We start from the raw sequence: 15,900 nt of genomic DNA, 5'->3' as shown, positions 1-15,900 counted from the left end.
TCCGCCCCCCCGCGCGTGGGGCTGCGCGGCCCCGCCCCTGCCCGGCGGCCGGGAGCGCGCCCTCTCCCCTCGGCGGCGGCGCCGCCCGCGCGTTTCCTTCCCTCCCTGCCTGGCCCGGCGGGGCTATGGCCGCTCCCCGCGCCGGTCGGCAGCCGGTAAGTCCCCTCCGCCGTGCGGGAGCCGTGCGGGACGGGCGGGGAGCTCCGCCGGTCGTTACCCGCCGCGGCGCTGGGGGCCCCTAGCGGTAGGTGCCACCCCGGCGCGGCTCGGGGGACCGGTGCCCGAAGGGGAAGGAGGGCGGCGGTTACCGGTTACCCCGTGTGGGGAGGGAAGTGCCGCCCGTACCGAGCTGCCCTCGCTGAGGGAGCGGGGCCGGCGGGTGCCGCTGGGGAAGCCGCTTCAGGGCGGGGGTCGGCGGGGGCTGCGGGGCGAAATAGAGCCTCCGTATGCCGCTGAGGACCCGGAGCTGCCAGGCTTTAAAAGAAATTGCTGTTAAAGGCCCTTGTTTTCAGTTGTCGCCCGTCTTAGGGCTCCCGTAACGTACCGCATCGCGTTTTTCAGGTAGTAAGTGGAATGTTAGCTACCGAAGCTATTGAAGAAGTACTTAACGCGTGGTGGCAAAGCTGTCAGCTTCGCGCTTTGAAGACGCTGAACGCATCCACGCGTTAGCGCTGGAGCGTTAGTTCCCTTTTGAACGTGAAATAAATCGATTCTTTTATGACTTGAGTTTTCTGCTGTGTTTTACATCTCAGCAATGCAAAGCGCGGAAGGGTTCTGGAAGCAACAGGGAGCGGGAAGGATTTGGGGAGAAGCCCTCCACCCTGCCCATGTGTTTAGCTGCATTTGCATTTTCTGGTAGCGGGAAGGTAAATAAAGTACCGGTCTCGGGTGCTCCTTGGCTATTCCCGCCGCCGCGCTGTTACACCCCCGTTCCGCTGGCAGAGCCGTGTGTGAAGCTGCCCCGTGAACTGAAAAAAAAAACCGGAAAGCGGCTGTTGCTTTTCTGAAGTTCTCTTTCCTCGCAGTGGTTTTAATCCAGGGCAAGTGCCTTGCTCTGATTCTCGATGGACACCTGGGGGAGCAGTAGAAGGAAGAGGGGCTGCTTTGAGTTCGGGTGCTGAAAGAGTTACTTGGACCATTGTTAGAGCCCCCATAGGGCCGACCGCGTCCTGGAGTGAAAGGGCTTCATTCATGGTCCCCTGCTTGCTCACAGCGCTGTTGACCACAGCTTGCCTTCTGTCGAGGCTCCCACCCAGAGATCTCCATTTCGCACGTACTGTCTTTAAGGCCTGTATGAATCCTTTCCAGCTGCAGTATAATGCAGTGCAACACATTAATTTTATATAAGTTTTCTCTCTTTGTACATGTTATGTATATGTAGTGAGGTGGAGAGTAAGTATTTCGCAGGCTGAGTCTCATGGGAAGCTGCAAAAATGTCGGGAGAAAAAACCTAAGAGCCAAAATATGAGAACCAATACAAAATTGTTTTGCTGGTTAAAGCATGAAGACTGTGGAGAGATGCAGTAAATCAACCAAAGTGAGTGAGAACAGGACTGAGGGTCCACTAAGTGGATAGATTTGGTAAGGGAAGAGAGGAAGGCATGTACGTGAAAAACGTTACAGAGAATGCTATAAAACCAGATGTATAGCATAGCTTTGTAATGGAGGGGGATGATTTTGTATTAGGTTTATAAATGTAAATGATATAAATATAATGATGTAAAATGTATTTATATTGACATCAAATAATATTTCCTAGTTTAACTAACACATGCTGTATAATGTTAAAGAGTTTCCTGTTACTTTCTGGGAGATACTCTGTTTTCAGTTGTGCAAAAGAAATGTAAAATCACTCTTAGAATGCGGTCTGGCCTTTTATAAATCTGTTTACAGTCAGACTGCACAAAGTCTGAGGTACAAGTATTTAGTATTTCTTATTTTTGAAAGTTTGACTTCTGGGAGAGTTTTGGCAGCCATGGTCTGTACAATAGCATACAGTGCTCATCGTTGATTAATTAAAAAGGAGGAAAAAAAATAAAACCTTGTTGCAGTCTGAGAGCCTTCTAGTAGCAACTGCCATTGTCGCATCCAAGAGCAGTATTGCTTTCTCATTTGGACAAGCAGCATCAACAAAAAGGGCCTGATGTGGTCACTGGTGAAGAAAACTGACTTGCTGCTCTTCAGGAAACACAGTGCTAAAGCTGAAACAGGCACAGCTGAGCCAGCACAGCCAAAGAGGTACAGATCTTCTGGAAGTGAGTGCAGTTGTGATACCAGTACTGATACTGGCACGAGTGTTTTTCTGTGTTGAACTCATCCGAGAGGGCTGCACTAGATTTCCGTTTCCTTGTTTCCTTCCTTGAAAACACACAGGTCAAGAGAGGCCTTTCTGCTTGACCACAAAATGGAATGCTTCCTCCTCCTGCGTAGCAGTAGCTGAACAGTCCCATATGGACCAGTACCGCTGTCATCATCCTTTGCCCGGCACATGGAGTGCCAGCTGTGAGGAACTGGTTTCTTTTTTATCCTCAAGCCTTGATTCCCCACCTGCTGCCTTTTACCACATTGATCCGTAGGCAGCAATGAAGGAACAGATACTACACGTGCTAGATTTTCAAGTTACTTGGATGCCCATTGGTGAAGAGGCCTTAGTGGCATTTACAAATGAATACGCTACTGTCTGTGAAATCACCTCATCACAACTGGGAGACTAGTAAAGTGTCTGCTTGTTTGTTCCTGAATACCTCAAAATACAGTCCAGAAGGACATTCACTAGCAACCTGCACATTGTGCCCCTGTTCTCTACTTACAAGGCTGCCGCTTTTTCCTCTGCCCATCCTGGGTGACCTCAGGGCATTCAGGAAGATTCTGTCCTGCCTCAGATTTGTTCAGATGGAAACATAGGCCAAAAATGTCACTTTGTTTTTTTTTTTTTTTTTTTAAGGTTATTTCTAAGGGCTCTCTACATACACACGTATGAAGGAAATCTTGTGATGACTTATGGTTTAAGGCAACCTCAGCTGTATTGTGTGTTGAAATGGGATAGAAAAGGAAAATAGTTGGTGCACCAGAATGCCATGTAAGAAGTCATTTGACAGAGATGAGGGAAGAATCCTGGACTTCTGATGTTTGGACCAATCCCTAAAAGTTGTCTGCTGTTTCTGTCAGACTGAATAAATTACCCGATAATTACCTGATAACTGTGAGTGAAATTGTCAATTGAGTTTTCATTAAATCATCTTTTGGCCAATATTTTTTTTTTTTCTACACACCTTTTGGAGGGACTGTTTTGTTCCATACTTGGCTCCTGTGCGTTGCTTTTTATTTTATAGACTGATGTATTAATTCCATGTAATTTTAAATGATCTCCTTTCTTACTCTGCATCTTCACAGAGTTTGCTTTCTTTGTTTTCTTTTTTTCTGCCTCCTCATCCTATATTTTCTGTTCTCTTCTGTGTTATTTTGCCAAAGTTTCCTTTCTGTTCCCTCTACACATCCCATCTGTTCTGTCTCTCTCTCATGCATGTATCTACATCAAGAGATATCAATGGTATGCATACCTACACCACACGTCTACATTTTAGATTTTGACTACCCAAAAATAGAGAGTATTTTTCTACTTGCTTCCAAAATCTCTTTAGTTTCCTACTTAACCTCATGTTGGGAGGCAATAGCAACATTGATGTTTACTGGATTAAATGTAACTTTGGTTATTAGGAAAGTAATTGACTGTGAGCGAGTAATGCGATTATTAGAAGATTAAAATAGATTTTCTGGTTTAATAAATGTCCACACCTGTTTGTGATGGTGGAAAACTGACTACACATGCCCACCCTTATGGCTGATGCCCAGGCATCCTTCCGAGGGCTTCTGTACACCCTGGGTAGCTGCCTGGGCCTGGTAGGACCCTCACCTCCGGCCTAAGCACACCAACTTTGATTACTTTTTTTTCTTCAAGATCTGAAGGGCATATTTCAGTCATCTGTACAAGCTGAGTGGCAAACTAGTTATTTGCCTGGACTACTAGTCTGGTTCTGCAGGGGGCTTATGCAAAAAGAGGTGTGTAGTCTGAGACCCATCTTTTGCTGCGGAATAGCCCAGTGTTGTGCAGTTTTAGTCTGAAGTATGTGGCAAATTTAAAAGGTAACTTTTTTTTGTTTAGTTTTTTTTCTGAAAGAAAAAAAAAAGTCATTTTAAAATGCTGCTTTTGTCTTGGGTGGTGATTTTTGTTTGTGTGCTGTTTTTAATGGACAAGATGACTTTATATAAACCAGTATGCTTGATTAAATGAATTTGCAGAAATCCAGATGCAGTTCCAACTGCATGCTAACCACCTTTAAAAAGGGGGGAGGGAATGAGTGAGATGTGATTTGGACCATCTCAGGCTATCTATATTGTGTGCTATTTTGATGGCAGTATGAATTCTGAGAAAGCAGTAAGAAACAGGAGGTATTTATGGGAATATTACAGCTCTCATAGCATTCAGATTACAAGCTTTGGGTTATTCACTGAATAAAGTTGGAAGAGATGCTGCATGTGGAGACATAATTTAGCTGCTCCATCCAACGGACATGAATTTGCAAAGACTGGCTAGTATGGTGGCTTACCAGTATGGTGACTTAATTGGTTTCAGCATGATTTACATGTCTTAATTTTTGTGTTATCACCATTTTTCTAAATTATTGATATGGTAGTAACTTGTTTTTCAGCTGGATAATGTATTATTTCTTTAAGAAGTAATAAGAATGCAGGCATCACATGGTCCATTTTGTGGATTACATTTCCCTGCTTATTTGTTAGGCTATAGCAGAGTGAAGCTGTATGAGGTGCTGCTGTTGAGGGAGAGACGTGATTCTCTTGAAAAATTTCAGAAGGAAAAATGTCGGCTATTGCTTTTCTATTAAGAGAATGCTTCAGTTGATGGCAGGTGGAACAGGGTCACAAAGTGATTCTTATATAAGGAAGGTGGAGGGAGGGGAGTCTCCAAATGAGAACAGTAACTCTTGGTCCTGTAATGTTTGTTGCATAGAGAACAGAAGTATAAACATGCAAGAGTGTAGGCTTCTAAATCCGCCTGACTGAGACTGTCTTGAGTTGAGCTGCACAGTATTTCTTGAAAGTTTTGTAGTCTTAAGAGCTTTTATTGCAGCATTTTTTCTGAAGCCGATTCCTGAAGACTCTCTTGTGTCTTAGGACAACTGTCTGAACAGTTTAATAACAGTTAAAAATCCCTAAAAAATGGATTTATATTTTTAAATAGAAATAGATACTGCACCTTTCTGTCTCTAGCTTTTAAAATGTTGCTCTTAATGTAGTGTTGATTTTTTTATTTTGCATGTGTGTGCTACCAGAAATCTCCTCATTATGTCTCATGATCAAGTCAACTCTGGCCATTTTCTTGAAAGAGCTTAGAGGCTGTGTTTCTGTACTGTTTCTTTGTAAAAATGGCTTTTGAGACCCTAAATTATCCCTTTTTAATCATCCTTCAGTTTGCCAATCTTCTCTTTAAAACAAGAACCTTAGGACAAGACATTAAAACATGTTCTCATGAATGATATATGATTATAGTATTATTTCTGCTTGAAATTCGTGTTCTTCTCTGTGGTGTGTGTTCTCCTGCTTGACATTCTCCTTGTCAGGTCACACTTAGCTGGTTATGTGTGAGGTTTTGGGGTGTGGTGGTTAGTGTTTTTTTTTGTTTACTGTGTCATTACCTCTAACAGAAGGGACTGGAAAGTAATCTTGTGGTTAAGGTGCTAAATTACATGTGTGGTGAATGCGATTCATGTTCTTGCTCTCTTAGTCTTTCCCTTTATTACCTCAACTAATATCTTTGTGCTATCTCTGCGTGCACAGAGTGAAGATGATATGTCTCTTCCCCTCACTCCGGGACAGTGCTGAAGAAAGCTGTGCATAAAACACAATTTCTCTATTGGGGAAATTCTTCTAAGTACCAGGTTCTATAATCTGTTTTTACGACTTACCAGGACTTTTCTGTGTTGTGTAATTCTTTTGTCTCTTATCTGAAATGACATAGAACTTGCCATGTACTTTTATATATTTATATTTCTAAAAAAAATATTTTAATTTTCACTCATAACTGTGTAGTGTCATTAACTTTTATGTACTGAAGAAAGATGAAATATGCTATCTTAAAATAGTATTAAAATTTGAGATGTCTCAGAATATCTTGGCAATTGCATAAATACTGCAGAAATTGTTACTGTCTGTCCTGATGCAATACATATCCATAAGAAGCATCTTTGGCAGAAACTTAGACACAAAGAAATTAACAGTCTTGGACATGTGATACGAATCTTGAAGTAGTGATACAGACAGACATCTGTTGAGTACAAGCATAGCTGTAGCTTTCTAAGCAAAGCACAGAGAAGACACCTTGTTTGCATGTTTATTATTTCTCATTGTCCTATGTTTCATGCAGATATTTGGTCAAATTTCAGTGATAAACAGCCAATGTAACAGTGGAAGAACTAATTATTGTTGATTTTCTGTTTCTAGAAAACAGTAAACTCATGAGTTTAATTGCTACATTGTAATTAATCTCTCCCTTCCTTTTGAAAATGAAGTTACAGAGTTAATGGCTATGAGGACTCCGGTTGGCTGGTTCTGCACTTAGCTTTTTATAGCAAATACAGCTGTAATACCAGTTTCCTAAGCTAAATACTTTTTAATTCTGACAGTCTTTTGTGGATGATGTGGTAGTTATTCTATTGACTTCTGGAAATGGTCAATAAGGTTGTGGGTTATTGGTGGTCTGCCCACTGGAATCCAAGTGGACTGGAAAGAAATTAAGTTCTTTCTGCTTGTGTTTGGGTTTTTGTTTTGGTTTTTTTTTTTTTTTTTTTTGTGTTTGGTTGGGGGTTTTTTTGAGAGCAACAAATGGCTATGCAGGGATTTTGAGGGTAGTCCAGTGTGGTTTAGATTTAGGCTAGTGACATGAAGCCAGAAGGCCTCCCTTCTACAGTTATGCTGAGCATTTTGCACTAGTTTTTAGTGTGGAGGCTCAATGGTTTGTTTTAGAGAAAGTGTCTTATATTGGTGGAGATAGAGGTGGTTTGAATGTCAGGCTATGTAACTATAGTTGTTAGATGTGCTGCTACTCTCAGATGCATTTATCTTTAAGTGGACAGAATACTGACAGTTTTCAGTGTTTCACATCCCTTTTTAATAGCAATTTCCATATGGTAGAATACCCTGAGAAATTTCTTTTCCAGACATGCTTTGAATAAACATTTTTTATATAGCTGTAAGACATCAGATTTTCTCTTTAACTTGTTCACTTTGCTTACACATTTTCTCTCATTGTATTAGCCTGAAATGGAGTTCTCTGGTTGTAATAGTGTGAAATGAGAGTTAGTGCAGTTGGTAGTCTTACACAAGAAGTTCTGTGCAAAACAAGAAGAGGATGAATATTTGCTGCGAGGAATGTCCACATCTTTTTAGCTGCAAGAATTCTGAAATTTGTTATGCATACCTGTTATAAAAGGTGGCACTTCTGTGGGCTTCTAAGTGTTAAATTGTTTCCTACTGTTGGCTATATACATGTTCCCAGGAACCAGTAACAGTTTCCAATTCCATGCAGACTGGAAACATAAGAGAAAGGATAGCATGGGCCTGTCACTGTTTATTTTGATAGGGAATGTTTGTTTAAAAATACAGTCCATTTGTATCAATCAAGATACTTCCTTTTGGTCTTACGCATTTTTAGTGTGCTCATTGCTTTGATGTCATGATGCTAGATTGCTAGCTGATTTTTAAAGAGGAATGTGCACCTTTAGACATTTCTAATAATGCACGTAGTGTTATCTCTTAGAGTTCTGGTGTGTAGATAATGTGTTATTTTATATAAATAACAATTTCAGTTCCAGCTACTCAGAATGAGTTCTGGTTGATAACATCCACCTTCCTGTGATTATGGTCTCTGTTTTGAATTCTGCTGCTTAAATTGTTTTTAAATATTTTTTTCTTCATTTCTAAGAGCAAGCCAACTGTCATCTGTTTTCTGTCTAAAGTTTTCAGTTGGACTTGTCTGCTTGATTTTATTCATGTTTCATGGGGTTTTTTTGCAAAACATGGACTTCACTTTGAGCCTGCAAATAGTCCTGTAAAGTAAATTTGAATGTTTTCTCAAATAATGGAATAAATTTGATTTGACAGATCTTTTTTCAGACTTTTGCTTTTCTTGGTTCCATGTAAATCATAAGGAATGAATTCTAGCTTACTAGTAGAGTTCCTTTATTGCCATTGCTAATGGCTTTGCAACTCACTTCTCTAATGTATTTTTAAATTATTTTTCTGTAGCAAAATGATGGCTATCGAACTTTATCCTTGTCTGGGCATGTTGGTTTTGGTAGTTTACCTGATCAACTGGTTAAAAAATCCATCAACCAGGGCTTCTGCTTCAACATTCTTTGCATTGGTAAGTAGTATCTGCGTATTTTATAGCTTTGGTAGCATACCTGTCTTTAGGAAGGGACCGTAATTTAAATCCAGTTGGAATGTTAAACTCTTTCTTTAATGTTGAGCATGAAATATAATTCCACCCCTTCCCCCAGCTTTGTATCCATCCTTTGTTTTTATGTTTAGCATTTTCATAAACAGTATGAAGACCAAAAATGTTCAAAATGGATGCCACGCATTTATGGATTTATGGGCAGCTGCTTGGATTCTTTTGAGTAAACTGGGCTACACTCTTTATTTTTACTGTAACAGAGAGTTTCAGATCAAATAATCCTAAAATTCCAAGGTGGTGTTAATGAAATACTTCTAGATTTATCAAATGTTTGCTCTAGTATTTTATTGATAAAACCCATGTTGAACGCTGTGGTTTCACAGCTAGTTACTTAGCTTTTTAAAATCTGTAGGAAATTAGTTCACACTTCTAAAGAAACCAAGGTGTCAAGAGACTGTTCTGCTTATTAATCATTAGAAAGTAACTCTCTCTTATCTGTAGGTTGATGAAAAAATGAACTCAAAGGTAGTGCTCTTTATGAAAAAGGAATGCAAGCAACTATTTTGCTCGGTGAAATCAGTTGACAAGTTTTTGTGTAAATTTGTCAAGTTCCTGTGATAACACTTCCTATGCTTATTGTAGGTATTTATTTGACGTGCAAAATTTCTTCTCCAACCCTTCTGTTTAACTTTAGGGGAAACTGGAAGTGGGAAAACAACCTTGATAAACAGTTTGTTTAACAGCAATTTTGATGATCCTGTGTCAACGCATTTTCTGCCAAGTGTACGACTTAAAGCCCAGACTTATAAACTCCAGGAAAGTAATGTTCTTTTGAATCTGACCATTGTAAACACAGTGGGGTTTGGTGACCAGATAAACAAAGGAGATAGGTAAGTGCCCTCTTGTTGCTATGGTCTGCAGAAGTTTTGGTCCTCAGTTTCAAGTTGATTTTTCTTTGGGCTTTGTAGTAAATATTTGTCTTACATATGTTTCAAATATTTGGTTAACTGCTTTCACTGTGTACCAAGTAAGTATATTTTTCTTCTCATCTAGGAAATTATTTGAAAACTCAGATAAACTCTGCCCCTTTCTTGATGATATAATCTTTTATAAATGTATGTAAATACAACATGCAGTATGAATAGAGTTTCTTTTGTGGTGGACAAAAACAGGGAGAAGGTCAATGGGAGACTTCTTAAACAACCAAACAGGTTATAATGTACTGTAGATTATATGTATTATATCTGCTGGGTTTTTAACAATTTGATTGAAACATATTGAAGACCTTAAACTGGAAGGAACATCACATGGGTTACTGAAGGCCTGTGTTTTTTATGTTGGACAGCTCAATCAGAAGTTGTAGAGGTACCACACTAGTGTCTTTCAGAACTTTTTCTGAGTCTCTGCTTTTGTGAATAGAGGATTTTAAAATATTGAACTGTCTCTCAGCAGATTTTGGTTTTTTTCACCTTAATTGTAAAGAATTTTAGCAATCCTTTGTGCTCTATGAGTGCCTAAATGGTAGTAATTATAAATGAGAGTTAAGATTATCATGAGAACTATGACTTATGTATGGCTGCTAGTGACTTGGATGAATGAGATGCAAGTAGATATTAGTACAGATATTAGAGGTTTTGATATGTCGTACAGGAGCTGCCTTTTAGTCCTTTTAATTTTGTGTAACAACTACTCCTGAGTTTTAATAACATTTGATCTCGTTTATAAACTTTGTGTAGAAGCAGAAATATAAGGGTATGCTGCTTGTACATCTAGTGACACTTTCTTTTAGAAAGCAGATTATAATCTATTTTTAAGTAGGAAAAAGTATACTTAAACTGTACTTATTGCAAATCAGATTTACATTCTTCTCTTACATTTCTCCTTTTCAATTTTTGGTTATTGTTTAAGAGCTCTCTCATGTACAGTACTTATCTTCAGAAGATAAAGGAGGTCCTGTTTCTTGGTACTGGTAATTGCATGTTCTTTCTTGTATCTAAGAGTTTCATATCTTATTTGTATCTAAGAGTTCTGCAGTTGCACAGTTTGCAAAAACTTATAGAACATCACTTGGGAAGATCAATTATAATCATAACTAACTTTATGTAGCTTTTTTCACTAATAGTAGCTAGGAAATGTTTTACCTATATTAGGCCCACAATCCTTTTTTTGAGTAGCCTTTCAGAAATTAAGATTACTCTGTACATTTAATTTTTTGCTGTACTGGGTAGATACTTTGAGGAGCTTTTTCACATGTAAAGCAAAAATCCACAAAACAGTACAAGAGGAATTCTTTTCTTAGTCTGGCTCTGTTTAGGAGTAGCTAATCTTTGGTTGTTAAATTTTGTTTCTACAGCTATCAGCCAATAGTGGATTATATAGATGCACAATTTGAAGCCTATCTCCAGGAAGAACTGAAAATTAAACGTTCTTTATTTAGCTACCATGACACGCGCATCCATGTCTGCCTGTATTTCATTTCACCTACAGGCCATTCCCTAAAAACCCTAGATCTGTTAACCATGAAAAGCCTAGACAGCAAGGTAAGACTTTGAAACAGAGTTCCAAGAATTTGTCTTATTTTCTGAAGCATCTTGCAGATTTTAGATCCTCTACCACCTTTCAGTTCTATATCTGTGTGTTTGGTTTTGGGATGTTTTTTACTACTGGTATACCTTAAGTTCAGTATAAATTGGTTCTGCAAGTAGCTTGTAGTTCATCACCTTTTTATTTACAAATCAAAAGGAGAGAGGGAGATCTGGCAAAAGGTTGAAAAAAGAAACAAAACAAGGTTTAGGAAAAAAAGTAAAAAAATTAGAACCACACCAATTTTACCTTTAAACAAACTGTTAATATCTTATTGTGATTGGGTAGATGAATGCTGTAATATTTTGATTTAAGCTTGTTTCTAGTTTACTACTGAGTTTTGGGACTGCTGGAAAGTTGGCATATAAAAAGCTTTGCAGCACTGCGAAGATATTTGTTATAAATAACTGAAGAGGCAAGTGCCATGAACAGAACACTCTACCCGCATGGCTTTTTCTGAAAAAAACTTGCATTACTGTTTTAAGCTTCACACCTTGATTAGTTTTGGAAGTTTTAAAATAGCAGTTTCTAGTGATTACTTGCATTTTCTAAATTCTTACTGTTCTTCTTTGATTAGGGCTGTGTGAACGAGATGAAGGTGAATGTGTAACCCATTTTAAGAAACCTTACATAATTTGGGTTTAATTTGTTGAATTTTTGAGAAATTTGAAAACTTAACTGCATTTGCTGCTCCTCTAGCCCTTTCCTTTGTGCTTTACTGGAGCCTCTGCTGCTAGATTTTCTTTATGCATTTTCTTGTTCATGAGATGTTTCTTCAGGATAACAAAGGTAAATCAGCTGTCTATTCCACATTTGTGATTGATGAGCACATTTAGTATTTTTATAATTTTGTTTGTGGATGTATTTTGCATTTTGAACTTTCAGTAGCACAGAGGAAGTTGCGGGGAGGTATGGTGGGATAAAGGTAGGGGAGAGCAGGGTCACTTCTTTCTGCTATGGTGTTGGTTTATGCCAGATTGAAAAATTTGCAAAACTACTCTGTAATATGCACTAATAGCTAAAGAGTCTTGATACCACTAAGTGGGACATTTTCATGGAGCTTACTGTTCTACTCTAAGTTTTGAAGTTAGAGGCTGTGTTAAACCACAAAAATATTGTTTCTAGATTGTGCTCTCTCTTTACTGAACTCCCTTTAAAACAGTGTTTCTTCTAAAAGAAAAGGAAATAGATCCATGAGTTCCAGCATCCTGAGAAAATAATTTTCTATCAGGATAAAACAAAAGTAATTCAACTTTGGGGGATTTTAGCTTCTAGACCTACTCAATCTGCTTTGGCTCAGAGAGAACATGAATGGCATGTAACTTTGTTGTTTTATCCCTTTGCAACAGATTCTACTTTCTGGGCTTACTACAGAAATACATATATACTCCCCCCCCCCAAAAAAAAAAAAAAAAAGTAGTATAAACTTTACCTGTAGTTTCATTTCCATCTCATGGTGGAATCATGTTTGTGATGCTTTTAGTACTGCATTCTCCTAGTGGCAATTCAGAACTCAGGATTTCCCAGGATGTGGAAGTCCCTGGGCACGTTTGCTGAGTACAGAATTCCATAAAGAGAGGTTGGTACAGCGACATGTGTACACTGAGTGTATAAATCTATGTCAAAAGTTATCTTCAGTTTCATCCTAAATCCACCAGAGTGTACATTCTTACACTTTTGTTATGGCCTGCTTGGTACAAAATAAGACCAGATTATGCATCTCAGAGGTAAAGAGGATTCTTGGAATAGGATAGGGTCATCCTATAGTCTGTAATCTTGGGAGAAAAAAACAGAGGTATCTGTGGCAACTAATGTTAATCTATTGCTTATAAATTAGATTACTAGCTAAGAATTTTGCCTCTATGTTTTAGACACTGGCAAGCCTTGTAATTTTGCTTAGGACTGAGTCACTACAGACCAGCCAGGTTTCATTCACAGATTAAGAGAATCTTCTCTATGCTTTCTTGCTGGGAATTAGTGACTATTCAACTAATAGATCTGCATTTTTAAGTCATTCTTGCAGAATTATATATATATTACTCTTAAGTCACAAAATGACACAAATTTACCTTGTGGGTTTGAGTTTGTTTTTTTTCTTTAGAGTCTTTGGAAATTTTTCTATTGATTTTAAATCCGCCCGCAGGATATCAGCCCATAATAATTTCAAGTATATGTATTTTTTTGCTTCTCTATAGCATAAAGGGACAACGGATGTTTTGACATTAATGTAAGGTGTTACATGAAAATCTTAATTTAAAGGAATAGTGTGTTTTCCCCTTGGTGGGGCAGAAGCAACACTGCATTTCCAGCAGAAGGGTGATCAGAGGCCTGAGTTTTGTGCTAGCAAACACAGAAGTAATGTACATGGATAAAGTTTTATCCTGGTGACTTTATATGGTCATTCTGCATTGCTATTGAATGAGGCAGACTCAGCTGCTTCTTCCCATTGTGCCTGCCTGAGTATTTTGGGCAGCCAGTTCCCTGGGTGAGGGAGCTGGTTGAAACTGAAAGCTGAAGATTTTTGCTTGGTTGGAGAAACTATCAAGCTGAAAAGGGATCTCTCTCCATGGACAGCTGCACAGATTTTAGTTCTACCTGGCAATGAGCAACTGCAGGCGAGGGGAAGGCAGGACTGTGGGTTTTGTTGCAAGTGTAGACTTTTTATGTGGGGGTAAAGTGATTCTGTATTAATGGCCTATAGCTTTGTAGCAAAATTCAGTTTTGTAGTTGTGGAGAGCTGTAGCTGGGGAGGAGGCTGGAAGGTAGTCAGATGATTTCCGAGTGACTAGTAGGCATAGGACCGAGCAGTGGGATTTGAGGCACATCTATATGTGGTCCAAATCAATGCAATTTGAAGTCTCTTGTTAGTACAAATATGTGCTTTCAATTAATTTTATTCTTGGATGAAAGTACCGAGATAATAGTTTTCACGTAAACCTTAGATTCTGCAAGCAGAAATTAATTTTTAACAGATTAAGCAAAGATAACTTTTTTTTGTTGCTTATCTAAAGCCAGAGTAGTATTGCTTTTGAATTTTAATACAATGTTTGTGATTTATCGTCAATGTTGATAGCTGTAAGCGCAGTTTCTGGCAATTTTGCTTTTCTGTTGTTACTGGTCTCCTCGGTAGTTTTTCTCTGCTATTCATTATATAAGAAATTTTCTTTTAATTAAAGAGTGCTTGAAAAACTTTGTGTTGAAAATACAGAGTAAAAGGTTAATTCTGAGGAGTCTGTGTTCGATCCATTTTAAAAGTTATGTGATAGAAAATCTGAATTGATGTGCCTCAGCTAATTTGATTGAAGCTGTGAATTACTCCTAGCTGTAATAGATTGTTTATACAATCCTAAATTAGCTCAGTTATTTAAAAAAAAGTTCTAGCATTTTATGTGATTTTTAGATATTTTACCCCATGTGTTGGGTTGCATACGCTAGGCAATTGGTGACTATCATCAGATAATCTTAGAAGGCGTACTTGGGAGTTGGCGTGCTATTTATTCATTTGAGCATTTTGCTTGAGATGGAAGAGTTACTTCAAAAACATCCATTTTGAATCCATTCTTGAGATTCCATGCTTAGGCATTTCCATTCAGACAGAATATTCAGAAGAATAAAAGGAATGTGTGTGTGGGTTTTTCTTCACCCCCCCCCCCCCCCCCCCCCTTCCTTTTTGCATCTATGATTAAGGAACTCTGTAAAACTCTTGTCTTCTGAAATTTGTATTGTTATTTTAAAATATTTGGACATTAGCATGAATTCTTTGTATCTAGTTCTGAAAATGCATATTTTCGGAGTGGTGATAATATTTTAAAGAAAAATGTGGCAGCTACTACTTCCTAAGTTACTGTCTTAACTATGGTAGGAAATAGAGCAGTTTACCCTAGTGCAACTGAATTTCCAGTGCTGAATAATTAGTGTAAAGACTGGTAGGCAAGACTCTTCAGTCTTCATCATTCCTCTGCTTGCAGCAGATACTTGAGAAACTCTTTGCTGCAGTGGTGAGGTGAGCAAGGAACCCAAGGAGGAGGCTCGGGGTAGGCACGGTTTGGTAGCCAGCTTCCTTTCCTTTGTGTATTTAAACTATCAACTTTAATTTAACACCCGAACCACGTTCCCCAGTGCTGTAAACTAAAACAATCTATTTTTTTAGCAGAGACATAAATACTTAAAGTAATTTAGTTATTAAGTAGGTGTTGCTGTTCTTTTGAATACTTCAGTGTATGAGACCACCTTCCTTGTTCTTTCCTCAGAATTAATGAATTTTAAGGGAGTATATCAAATAATCTGTTGTTATTTTATTAAATGATGCCAGTGAATGTATTTTTCTGTTTGTGAAGCTTTGATATTAATGGAAAAGTTTGGGCTGTGGGGGAAGTTTTAAAGAGCTTATCACCAAACAATTTAATTTGTAAAAGATGTCACCTCAAAATTGAAGTCTTACACATTTCATATAATTTGTGTCATTAATAGGTGAACATTATACCAATTATAGGCAAAGCAGACAGCATTTCTAAAACCGAACTACAGAAGTTCAAGAACAAAATCATGAGTGAATTAATTAGTAATGGCGTCCAGATATACCAGTTTCCAACTGATGATGAAACTGTTTCTAAAATTAATACCATCATGAATGTAAGTAAATGACAAAAACATTGATATTTCAGTACTAAAGCATCACTATCTAATGCTGATGCATGCCTGTTCTTTCACGATTATCTCGAGGCTTATAGGTTTGTATGTAACAAATTGATCTTTTTCACTCCTTAAAAAGCTTGTATGTTTTATTGGTGTTTCCTCCCTGCCCCCCCTACCTGCAAATCTTCCTGTCCCTCTGCTGTTGCTAC

At 38.5% G+C, this 15,900-nt stretch overlaps 1 protein-coding gene across 2 annotated transcripts in view; it reads left to right on the top strand.

The window, feature by feature from the left end:
• The first annotated feature begins 14 nt into the window (after window positions 1-14).
• SEPTIN10 (septin 10) overlaps window positions 15-15,900 on the top strand; it is a 30,374-nt gene continuing 14,488 nt past the window's right edge. For both annotated transcript variants that reach the window (XM_055801822.1, XM_055801823.1), the window contains exons 1-5: window positions 15-155; window positions 8,323-8,440; window positions 9,168-9,363; window positions 10,827-11,013; window positions 15,527-15,688. In XM_055801822.1, the coding sequence (XP_055657797.1) occupies window positions 126-155; window positions 8,323-8,440; window positions 9,168-9,363; window positions 10,827-11,013; window positions 15,527-15,688 (693 nt within the window). In that variant the 5' untranslated portion in view covers window positions 15-125. The remainder of the gene's footprint in view (window positions 156-8,322; window positions 8,441-9,167; window positions 9,364-10,826; window positions 11,014-15,526; window positions 15,689-15,900) is intronic.

This window comes from Falco peregrinus, chromosome 4 (assembly GCF_023634155.1).
Source record: "Falco peregrinus isolate bFalPer1 chromosome 4, bFalPer1.pri, whole genome shotgun sequence".
Classification (NCBI taxonomy): Eukaryota; Metazoa; Chordata; class Aves; order Falconiformes; family Falconidae; genus Falco; species Falco peregrinus.
Note: the sequence above shows the minus strand (reverse complement) of the source record. Positions and strands in the feature narration are given on the sequence as shown.